The sequence below is a fragment of the Polypterus senegalus genome, chromosome 1 (genome assembly GCF_016835505.1).
Source record: "Polypterus senegalus isolate Bchr_013 chromosome 1, ASM1683550v1, whole genome shotgun sequence".
Taxonomy (NCBI): domain Eukaryota; kingdom Metazoa; phylum Chordata; class Cladistia; order Polypteriformes; family Polypteridae; genus Polypterus; species Polypterus senegalus.
Genome location: NC_053154.1, coordinates 126,304,218 through 126,316,461, shown reverse-complemented (window position 1 = coordinate 126,316,461; position 12,244 = coordinate 126,304,218). Strand labels below are relative to the sequence as shown.

At 38.7% G+C, this 12,244-nt stretch overlaps 1 protein-coding gene across 1 annotated transcript in view; it reads right to left on the bottom strand.

Moving 5' to 3' along the window:
- LOC120533315 (extracellular calcium-sensing receptor-like) overlaps nucleotides 1-4,300 on the bottom strand; it is a 36,153-nt gene extending 31,853 nt beyond the window's left edge. Inside the window, 2 exon segments of the mRNA XM_039760187.1 lie at nucleotides 2,425-2,699; nucleotides 4,215-4,300. Of these exon segments, the coding sequence (XP_039616121.1) occupies nucleotides 2,425-2,699; nucleotides 4,215-4,300 (361 nt within the window).
- Nucleotides 4,301-12,244: the final 7,944 nt, after the last annotated feature.

The following is a 12,244-nucleotide window of genomic DNA, read 5'->3' as shown; positions in this document are numbered from 1 at the left end:
TATTTCAAAACATACCAATATACATTAATAAATCGTTCTTTAAGCAATTAGATTCAACAATAACCTCATTTATTTGGAATTCTAAACATCCACGCATCAAAAGAGCGACCCTACAAAGACAAAAGGCAGAAGGCGGCATGGCTCTACCTAACTTCCAGTTTTATTACTGGGCGCAAATATACAGTCGATAAGAACCTGGACACAAATAGAAGAACATACACAGGCATGGACCGCAATAGAAGTAAAATCCTGCAGTACTTCTTTGTATTCCTTGCTTTGTGCTCCAATAAACACACGTTATCGGCAATACACTAATAACCCAATTGTGCTCCACTCACTTAGAATCTGGAACCAATGTAGAAAGCATTTTAAGACGGAGAAGCTTCTTTCTGTGGCACCCTGCAAAAGAACCACCTCTTTCAACCCTCACAAACATATGCAGTTTTAATATCTGGAAAAATTTGGAATTAACTTGCTTAGAGATCTTTATATAGACAACGTCTTTGCATCCTATGAACAATTACGTTCCAAATTTAACATTCCAGCTACAAATTTCTTTCACTATCTTCAAATCAGGAACTTTGTTAAACAGAACCTTCCAGATTTTCCTCATCTTGCACCCTCATCCACGCTGGAAAAATTATTGCTCAATTTCAAGGAGTTAGACTCCATCTCTACAATATATAAAATCCTTTTACAATCCCTTCCTTTCAAAGATCCAAGAGGACACTGGGAAAATGACCTCTCAATTAATATATCAGAAAAGGAGTGGAAAGTAGCAATGCAGAGAATTCACTCAAGCTCCATATGCAAAGCATACAATTATACAACTCAAAATTATATATCGAGCACATCTGTCTCGACTAAAACTCTCCAAAATGTTTCCAGGGCATGATCCAACCTGCGAGCGTTGCAACCAAGCCCCAGCCTCACTAGGTCACATGTTCTGGGCCTGCTCCAAATTAACATTATTCTGGACAAAAATTTTTAATTACCTCTCAGACAGTCTTGGACTCACAATCCCTCCTAACCCATTAACAGCTGTGTTTGGGGTTCTTCCAGAGGGTCTTAAAGTGGAGAAAGACAAACAAACTGTGATTGCATTCACTACACTGTTGGCACGCAGACTTATTCTGATAAACTGGAAGAACCCAAACTCTCCTCTTTTAAGTCAGTGGGAAACTGATGTGTTATATTATTTAAAATTGGAAAAAATCAAATACTCAGTTAGAGGATCTGTGCAGACTTTTTTCAAAGCATGGCAGGATCTAATCAGTAATATTTTGAAATGATTTTATAAAGCACAGAGAATTTGTTGATTTAGGTATTTTTAAAAGCCTTAAATTTTACACCGTTTGGCTTGCTCTCTCTCTCAAGGGTGGGGATCGATCTGTTCTTAGCATAATTCTTTTTTTTTTTTATAAAACTTGATTGCTATGTATTGATTGTAATAAAATTAATAAATAAAAAAAAAAAAAAAAAGTTTCTTGATGCACTGGCATCTTTCAAGTCAAAAGTTTTAGGTAGCTGCATATCTAAGACAATGGCATTTAGTTTTCTTATGGTACACACTATCCTTGATTTGTCATTACCTCAAGGTAATGTCCAAGCAGGCAGGGCCCCGGCCGCTGTAAGTAAAAGCAAGTGGCCTTGAGTTGATAAGCACAGGCAGTTCTCTAACTGTTTAGAAGAAATAAAATACTGTAACAGGCCTTTACTAATTGACTCTTAAATAACCTATAGTTAGCTAATGCAACACATTCATTTGACTTTAATTTAATTAAAAAACATTGATATATAGTTTCTGACTATCTGTATATTTTCAAAACAATGGCCTGCTCATCTCTCCTAGGGTACACAGAGTCCTTGACGTTTCATTATCTCACTGAAATTTAAAGTTTAGCAAGTAAAAAAGAAAAACAGGCTGTTTGCGTGTAAAAAACCAACAGAGTTTATGCTGACAAATAAATTGTGGCTTTTAAGCTATTTAAAATAAAATATAAGCAAGAGCTTTTAAAATTTTAAAACTAATGATTGATATTTCTAAACCAAATAATTGACAGTATCTTTCATTTTTCCTTAATCACATGGTTCAACAGCACCACCTGGAAGTTCTTTTACCCCTCACAGCCATTCCTAACTTTTCGATTAACTAACATTCATCTTTGAGATGTAGGAGCATACATGAGGATCTGCAGAAAACCCACAAAGACACAGTGAAAATACAGACTTCACACAAGCTATAACTGAGCTACAAATGAAACTTGAGCTCTTGGAATAGTAAGGTAGTGTCAAGTTGTCACTTTTAAAAAACACCTAAAAATAATAAAGATCACCAGTTGAAAAGAATTTCTAATATCAACAATAATTTAAAAAATAAATGATATAACACTGCATTCCTTACCACTGGTATGTTAAACTGACCAACAACTGTTGCAATCCCAATAGTTGGAGAAGAGCCAGACTGTCCTATGATTGCATGAATGCTAGACTGTTGAGAACACGGCAGAGTTGATGATTCTGCTTCTCCTGCTCCACTCATTAGTGCCATTGCAACTTTGATTGCCAAAGAAACAGAACCACAAGCATCATATATCTTATAACCCAAAATTACATTTGGCAAAATATCTGTTCTGTCGTTTATTTCTTCAACTGCAAAGATCATGGCTTCAGCAAACTGATATTCTCTGTAATTTAAACTTAAAAAAAAAAAAAACTCATTACAAGATAATAATACAGAATAACACAGAACAATGCATTTACATTATATGCAAATCTGCTTATGACTATACTTACTCTTTGCAGCTCAGTGCTTGCGGCATAGATGTAAAGGTGGCTTTAGAGTATTCAATGTTACTATGAAATGTAAAAATTCCTCCAAGTATAAAGTCACCGGTTTTGAAAGAAGCGGAGTATCGGTTTGCCCATAGTCTGCAGATAGGTTCATCTCCTCGTATAGAAAGTGCCAGTAGAATAATTCTCATCAGCATGTCTTTCAGTGACTTGAAAGGAAATCCAAGATGACAAATAGACAATGGGTAGGTTTAAATACTGTCTGTTAAACAAAGGTTGCCTAGGGCATTACCGGACTAATAATCTTTAATTCTCAGTGGTTCACATTTGCCTAATAGAAAGAAAATCCTAAATGAAATAATTTTCAACTTGGGACTACCTGTAGCTTCTAGTGTTCTGCTGAAATTCTCCTATTATTTGTAACAGATATAGTCTTAATTACACTATATATAAATAACAAAAGAGTTGTTGTTTGCATGTATTCTTTTGGAAACCCTTTAGAAGTACTATTTTTAAGGTAAGCACAACACACAATGGTTCCCTCATATAGTGTTTTTTGCAGTTGGTACCATCTTTAAGCAATTTATACATTCATATTTATCAGACAATTTATGGTGTGGAGTTCACAATTTTCTTCCTTTGTCTGTGTATTTTTCTCCTAGATAATGTTTCCCTCCTACATCTCAAAGATGTTCAAGTTTGATTAACTGGCATCTTTAAACTGGCTCAGTGAGATGGAGTGTGGGTATGTGTGTGAATATGGCCTTTGATGACTTGGTACACTATATAAGATGTTGGCATTTTAGCTGGATACAGTATGAGGTTAGACAGATGTTACTGACAGATAACTCTAACCCTAATTTTAACCATATAATCAAAATTCTAAATGATTGATTTTGACCTTAATTTAATCTTTATGGGATAAATTACTTACATAATATATTATGTAATATATTACTTAATATTTGATTGACCATGATTTACGTTTGTTTGAAAAGCATAAGGTTGCAAGCTCCTAGAAAACAAACTGACTATAGCCAATACTCACATTTTGATATGTAACCTCAGAGGTTAAACTAGGATGCACTTTAAAGTAACCCAACAATGCCATAAACTTAGCATGTGATACATATGTAATATTTCATATTATTTTTGCCATATTAGTAGTGTGTGTTTAAGGATTCTAAATAAACACCCATTTGTACATGTTCAAAAGCACATGCACTTCTAGTCTCCTGAAAACAATGAAAGATGCTGATTATGGTTCCTGTGCAACAGTACTACTGTCTTAAGGTGAAACACCACTAGATATGTTTTTTTTTAAGCATTGCTTCCTAAAAAAAATTTGTTAGGACACACATCTGATTCTTCTCATTTCCATGTTCAACAAAAGTCGGCCAGTATTTTTTGATTCCACTTACCCTGATACTGCTTTTCCATATTTGCAATATTCTGGTGAATTCTGTTCTTCATTGACTGCACCAAAGTTAGCAGGGAAAAAATTCATGTGTGAATATAGAAAATAAAATCTTTAGTGACATATTGCACTTTATGATTTTGTACTTTTGAAGCATGCTGTCAACTTATTTTTGTGCTTTGTAGTTGGTGTCATGGAAAAATTCATACTCGAGGTTTTACAATTGATCTGGTAATAAATATTTTTTTTGTTTATTGCAAAAAATGAAATCTAAGCAAATAAAATGTTTTCATATCAAGACATTACATCTTCTTTTCCTTATTTTAAGATTTATTCTCCACTAGCAAAATACCCGCACTTCGCAGCGGAGAAGTAGTATGTTAAAGAAGTTATGAAAAAGAAAAGGAAACATTTTGAAAATAACGTAACATGATTGTCAATGTAATTGTTTTGTCACTGTTATGAGTGTTGCTGTCATATATATACACACACACACACACATATAAACATATATATACATATACACATATATATATATATACATATATACTGTATATACATATCTACATATATACACATATATATACATATCTACATATATATATACACACAAACACATATATACATTCATATATATACACACACATACATATATATATACACACACACACATACATATATATGTATATATATATATGTTTGTGTGTGTATATATATATGTATGTGTATATTTATATATATATGTGTATGTGTGTGTATATATATATATGTGTGTACGTATGTGTGTGTATATGTATATATATCACACACACATACATATATATATATATCACACACATACATATATATATGTATATATATATATATACACACACATACATATATATATATACATATACAGTATATATGTATATTGTCATACACTTGCACATGGGAGGCAGCTAAAGGGCTTGAGTGAAGGTGGTTCTGAGGCATGCCGGAGGCAGAGTGCACTGACTCTTTTTCTCCTTTTCCTGTAGGCCATTGCCGGGAGACTCCACCTGTCTCTCTTGACGTCACTTCCGGGACCGAGCCAATGGAAGTAGACCTTACCGGCCCCTGTGATGTCACATCCGGGCTTGAACCAATGATTGATGAACATGTTGGTAAGGATTGATGATCCTTATGACCTCACTTCCTGTCTTCCCCTTTAAAAGCCTACCCTTTTCCCCTTTTCCCTCAATCTTGTTCTGGACTCAGTTGTACGCATATATATATATATATATGTGTCTATATATATATGTGTGTGTGTATATATATATATATATATATATATATATATATATATATATATATATATATATATATATATAAAGCGGCGACGAGCTGCAGGCTATGGCCATATATAGTATATTGACAAAAGTAGGTTCCAGTTATGACCGTTGCGCGTAGAATTTCTAAATGAAACCTGACTAACTTTTGTAAGTAAGCTGTAAGGAATGAGCCTGCCAAATTTCAGCCTTCCACCTACACTTGAATTTCGAGAATTAGTGATGAGTGAGTGAGTGTGAGTGAGGGCTTTGCCTTTTATTAGTATAGATAGACTCTGACTATCTACTGTAAAGGCACTGCTGTATGTTTGACTGATAAACCTAAATAGAATTTGTGTGTATGAACATACAGTAGCCTGTAATAGACAGGGTTGTTTCTTGCCTTCTGCTTCTTACTATCAGAGTAAGGTCTGCCTGTCTCTAATCCTCTACAGGAAGGAGCAGATTCACAGGCCCTGTGCCAGATGCTTACTGGAATAGGCTTTAGCTTCCTTGCAGCCCTGATCTGGATAAGCGGGTTTAGTAGATGAATGGATGGGAGTAGGTGTTTGTTATACAGTGTAATAGAATTAAGTGCTCGCTCGCACCCTTGTACCCTCAGACTATACGTCAGACACCAGGTAAAAATCCAATGATGATATTTATTATAATAATAAAGTGCACAAAGCACGCTCTTCTCCACAATTCTCAATAAATAATACAATAAGTAAACAATCCTCCACTCCCAGACGCTTAGCCACCCTGCCTCCCAACTCAGCTCATCGTCTGGGAGCTCCCACAGTCCTTTTATATTCCCTGACCCGGAGGTGTTCCTTCCCAACAGTCCATAAGTCCTTATTCCTTCCGGGTCAGGGTAAATAATGTTTTTTCTCACCCCGGAAGCCCGTCGCCCTTCCTATGACGAACTTCCGGGTCATAGGGCATGAAGAACTCTTCGGTCCTCCCTGCAGCTCCCTCTCGTGGCCCCATGGCATCCAGCAGGGCGGTGCATAAAAACTACATGGTCCATAATGCCCTGCTGGTCTTCTGGGGACCTCCATGCTGCAAGTAGGGCTCCACCTGGCGGCTTGGGGGTATTGGCCGGGGTACATGGCCGGCCATATCTTACAGTACTCCCCCAGTGACGAATCATGATTGGGCGGCCAGCCCTTGAGGGATGTCTTCCTCCAGGAGGAGTTGTTGTTGGTCCTGGCGAAGTCCAGAAAATTTCGGGAGAACCTTGGGGGAATATTAAATAAAAAAGGATTTGTATTCCACGTCCTCCCAGGACAACCGCCATCCATGTCCCGGTCGGCAGCATTCATAGCACAGCCGCCTTCCTCCAGTGTGTATCCCTCTGCGAGTCTGGAAACAGTCGGGAAACTTTCGCTCCGCCCCTTTGTCCACTGAGGAGGGTTCCGCGGCCGACCCTGAACTCTCAGCTCGCTGCTCAACTTTGTCAGGAGACCCCCTCTTTATTCTAGGGATCTCCAGTTTACTCTGGGGCTTGTCCACAGTTTGGGTCTCTCTATTAGTGAAAGAGAGCCCTTTTACTGTCTGCACGCCCTTTGATTTATAAACAACATGGGTCGGGTTCTTTAGGATCGAATCTCCAAGAGACAGCACCATCCAGCTGCTCTGGCTCGATCGGTCCTTCCCCGGCGCTCCGTAAGCGTTTGGCCTCTCTTGTAGGACGCATCCATTTGGCACCGCTATGGATTAAAGCGGGCCGGATCACACTCGCGTCCCTATTACATTATATACGGTACCGACATTATCTGCCTGTACCGCCAAATCACATAACACGGGAGGCTCTCGGTCTAATCGCCGCAGGTACTCACGTACTCTTCTTAAAGGCACTTCGACCGCCGCTCCCAGATCTCAACGATCTTCTTAATGCGCCTCTAACGTCTGCAAAATACTCCGCGCGGGCTCGATTAATTTTGAGTTCCCCGACGTCAAAATAGTTAGTTAATTCGGCGGAGGTTGGCTTACTTCCTGGTTTGCCATACCGTCCGGCCGGGAGAATAACACGCCGCTGTCGGCACGCGTGCTCTGATGGGTTCCGCGACGGGTTTCTGGGAATTGGAGTTCTCTACGGACGAGGACCGGGCCACCATCTTTGGCTGACTGCGATCTGCCTGTATTAATTTGTCGGCAGATCGACCAGCCATTTCCCGGCCCTCCTTACCTTCTCGTGGGTTGAGCGGTGCTTCGCTCACCTCCCCTTTCCCCTTCGGAAAAATCAAGTCCGTCTTTTCTTGGAAGCCACAAACAGCTGGACACGGGCGTCACCTTTCTGGAATCGCCGTGGTACTTCCCGTGTCCCTCGCCGGCACCCGTAATGCGGAAGTCCTTTTCGTTGTCCGTCTGCCCGTACAAAAGCGCCACACTGTCTTCGGGAGATTCTCCTGCATCCCGCAGAACTTCCGGATGATCTTTTCCGAGGTATGTGCACGGTACAAAATGAGTAATTTTAAATAGATTATTTACATTACCAGCACATACCTCGTTGTAGGTTTCTTCAGTCCGGAGTCCTCTCCCGATCCGTGTAGTCGCCTGTCGCTCATTCCGAGTGTCGGCCATGACGAACATGGAACTTCCGCTGGTGCTGTTGCCCTGTTTTGTCTTCTTTTTTCCCATTACGGACTTGAAAAAAGGTGAGGTTTCTGGCGATTTTCCTGTATGTGTCGTGATGCTGTCTTCCCGGGGTATTCTGTCCACAAAATTTTTTTCAATTCAGGTCCTCTGCCAAACTGACGGCCAGAGAATCCTGCCGAAGCTACGCCAATTGTAATAGAATTAAGTGCTCGCTCGCACGCTTGTACCCTCAGACTATACGTCAGACACCAGGTAAAAATCCAATGATGATATTTATTATAATAATAAAGTGCACAAAGCACGCTCCTCTCCACAATTCTCAATAAATAATACAATAAGTAATAACAATCCTCCACTCCCAGACGCTTAGCCACCCTGCCTCCCAACTCAGCTCATCGTCTGGGAGCTCCCACAGTCCTTTTATATTCCCTGACCCGGAGGTGTTCCTTCCCAACAGTCCATAAGTCCTTATTCCTTCCGGGTCAGGGTAAATAATGTTTTTTCTCACCCCGGAAGCCCGTCGCTCTTCCTATGACGAACTTCGGGTCATAGGCATGAAGAACTCTTCGGTTCTCCTTGCAGCTCCCTCTCGTGGCCCCATGGCATCCAGCAGGGCGGTGCATAAAAACTACATGGTCCATAATGCCCTGCTGGTCTTCTGGGGACCTCCATGCTGCAAGGAGGGCTCCACCTGGCGGCTTGGGGGTATTGGCCGGGGTACATGGCCGGCCATATCTTACAACAGCCACAGTCATGCTCAGACTTAAACATGATTGTTCCATTCTCCAGAAAGACACATATAAAACAGGAATGAGAATATGTCACAGCAAATACTTAATGGATTTCCCAACTATGCTTGTCATATATATCATCTGTTGAGATGAGGTATGCAGCTTTAGAATGAAAAGTTTTTTTAATGAATGCTGTTTTAGACATGGTATTGTATGTGGGGGAGTTTTCTCTGGTTACATAACATACTGTACTAAAGTGGGTCAGAACTTGTTGAGGCGTTGTCACAGTACACACTTCTTGTGAGAAAAGTATTGAAAGTACAGTTGATTAGGAACCACAGGGGTGCTTCAGAGTTCATTTTGTTTTGTTTTTAGAACACAGCCAGAGGCAAACCATGTACAACGTAATCCAAAAGGAAGGCCAAATATTTCTGACAGCCAGCACATCCCTGGAAGATCAGAGAAGAGTAAGAGATGTTTTCCCTTGAACAAGTCACATCACCTTTCAATATGTAATCCCATTTTGATTATAGTTTTATTGAAATATACTACTGTATATGACATACTGCCAAGGAAATGGGAACTCCTATTAGGCAAATGATGAAAGCTGCCTTTACGCCTGGTGCAGCTGTGTTGTTCTTATATGTGAGTGAAGGTTTCTTGCGGGGAGGGCTTCTGCTCTCTTTCTCCGATGTACAACCCTCGTCCTCATCTGAATTCACCTCTGCTATAGCACATCTTTATTTGAAAACAGCAGTGTCAGATCGGGGTGAGCATGAACGTGACTGAGAGAATAAAAGTGAATAATAATAATAAAAAAAAATGCTAACCTTTACAAGGACCATTCATTTACACCAGCTGTTACAGACTCAAATCAAATGTATGTTTTTATTGTATAATAATAACAATAAGAGCAGCTCACTACTCAAAACGTTTACTTTGTGACGTGGCAAGGCTCGAGCCCATGACCTACTGATTATGAGTCAGCAGTTCTTACCACTGTGCTACCAAAGCAGTCATGACAATGATGTGCACTAACCTGATTTCATTTTCTTCGGTTATAGTCTTGAATAAAAGTGCACTTGTTTTGTTATACTTGTACCTTTTGTGAAAGTGCTATTTGATATTTGGACTTCAGTCTTCACACATTATACACTTCATGTCAAAATTTTGTTGTTCATACTAAAACATGAAAAAAGTTAGTCTTTTAGGTATGTGTTCAACATTTCTGTCATGCTACACTTACATAGATCTTTGTAGACACGGAACACACATGAAATGCATGTTTTCCAAATAACAGTATATTATTTACGCTATACAGCTCTTGGTAACTCACTCCCAGATAAATAAGACTTGAGCTGACAGAGCTTGTGGCTGTTTCTGGGGTGGTGGGAGGATGGGATAGTAGGCTACTTGCACTTATCGACACATTTACAACACAAAAGATGCTGATGGAGAGGTGCGAAAGGATTTAAGGTGGGCCGGGTTTACAAGTTTTTTTTTGTGGGCTTTGGTAATTCTAGTGTTAAAGAAAGAAAAATCCTCTAACAGGACAAGTCAGTAATCAAGTAGAAGAAAAGCTGTTCATTGTTTCTTTTAATTACTCCTTGGCAAAATGCCTTAAATGGCGCATTCTTCAAAAGCAGTCTTTTATTGCATGGTCAGAATGATCAAAGAAACAAAGAATAGAGATTCATTTTATAAACTACTGAATGTACATACAGTGTCAATCAATGCATAATTTTACTCTGGTTGGTTCTTTGGTTTACACCCAAAAGACTTACATAAAATAGAAGTCTCTTATATTACTTTCTGGTTCTTCTTATACCTTTGGGCTGAGCCACCACCCTTGCAAATTAATGTGCATGTAACAACTGTCTATTCTGGTTGTTTTATAGGGCATCTGCTGATTTTTTAGTCATCTCTTAAACCTCTTTCAGTACATTTTGTTGTTCACTTGGCCTTTATCTGGTTTCCTGATATGCCTGATATGCAAAGGTTTCTGACATTTATTAACCCTTTATGCTATTTCTTTAAAATGAATGTTAAGCTACCCTAAAATTATTCTTCCACATTCCCCCCTTTGGGTCTTCTTAAAGTCCAACTAAAACTGTAAGGACCAGTTTCCTACTGTAACTCTATTCCCAATCTATATAAACATGTGTGTATACTAAATATGTCCCTACTTTGGGGCTAAAAAGAAGTAATTCGCTTATACCTCAATAATAGCTAATCAAATCAGTAAAATCAAGTCAAACAATAACATGTATCAAAAGTCCTTTTTCTTCAGAGTATACTGGCATTACATGATTTCCCCTATAAATCTCAGATTTGTATCCCATAACCTCGTAACTTTAAGTACGATGATAAAACATTGTCAACAACTACTTGATTTCCTTCTTATCAAACAAACATTAGCTATCTTAATTCATAGAAGTGCACCTAGTCCTATATTTTTCATCAATGGTCAGATCATTTAATATTATTGTTGGTGGCGACACAGACAGCACCATTATTTACCTGAAAACTTCAAAAGGTTTAGTTTATGTTTCCAATGATGTATACAACACTAACCAGAGATATAATCCTAATACACACAACCATTTATGTGAAAAAAATGTTTAATGTAATCTTGTTGTAATGAAGCTTTGATGATGATACACACAGTGAGGAAAATAAGTATTGAATGCGTCAACGTTTTTCTCAGTAAATATATTTCTAATGGGGCTATTGACATGAAATTTTCACCAGATGTCGATATCACCCCAAGTAATCCACACATACAAAGAAATCAAAACAAATAAATTCATAAGTTAAGTTATGTATAATAAAGTGGAATGACACAGGGAATAAGTATTGAACATGCTTACTGAAATTTATTTAATACTTAGTAGAAAAGCCTTTGTTGGTAATAACAGCTTCAAGATGCCTCCTGTATGGAGAAACTAGTCGCATGCATTGCTTAGGTGTGATTTTGGCCTATTCTTCCACACAAACTTCTATGGACTCTGATCTTCAGTTCTTTCCATAGATTGTCAGTTGGATTCAAGTCAGGTGATTGACTGGGACATTCTAGCAGCTCTATTTCTTTCTATTAAACCAATTGAGAGTTTCTTTGTCTGTGTGTTTGGGATCATTGTCTTGGCGAAATGTCCCCCCTCATTTCATCTTTAGCATCCTGGTAAATAGCAGAAGATTCTTATCAAGAATGTCCCAATACATTTCTCCATTCATCCTTCCTTCAATTATATGAAGTCTGCCAGTACCATAAGCTGTGTTTTTTGGGTAATGAGCAGTGCCATTTCTCCACCAAACATGGTGTGTGCAATGACATCCACAGAGTTCAATTTTGGTCTTATCTGACCACACTATATTCTCCCAGTATTTAACTGGCTTGTCCAAATGTTGTGCAG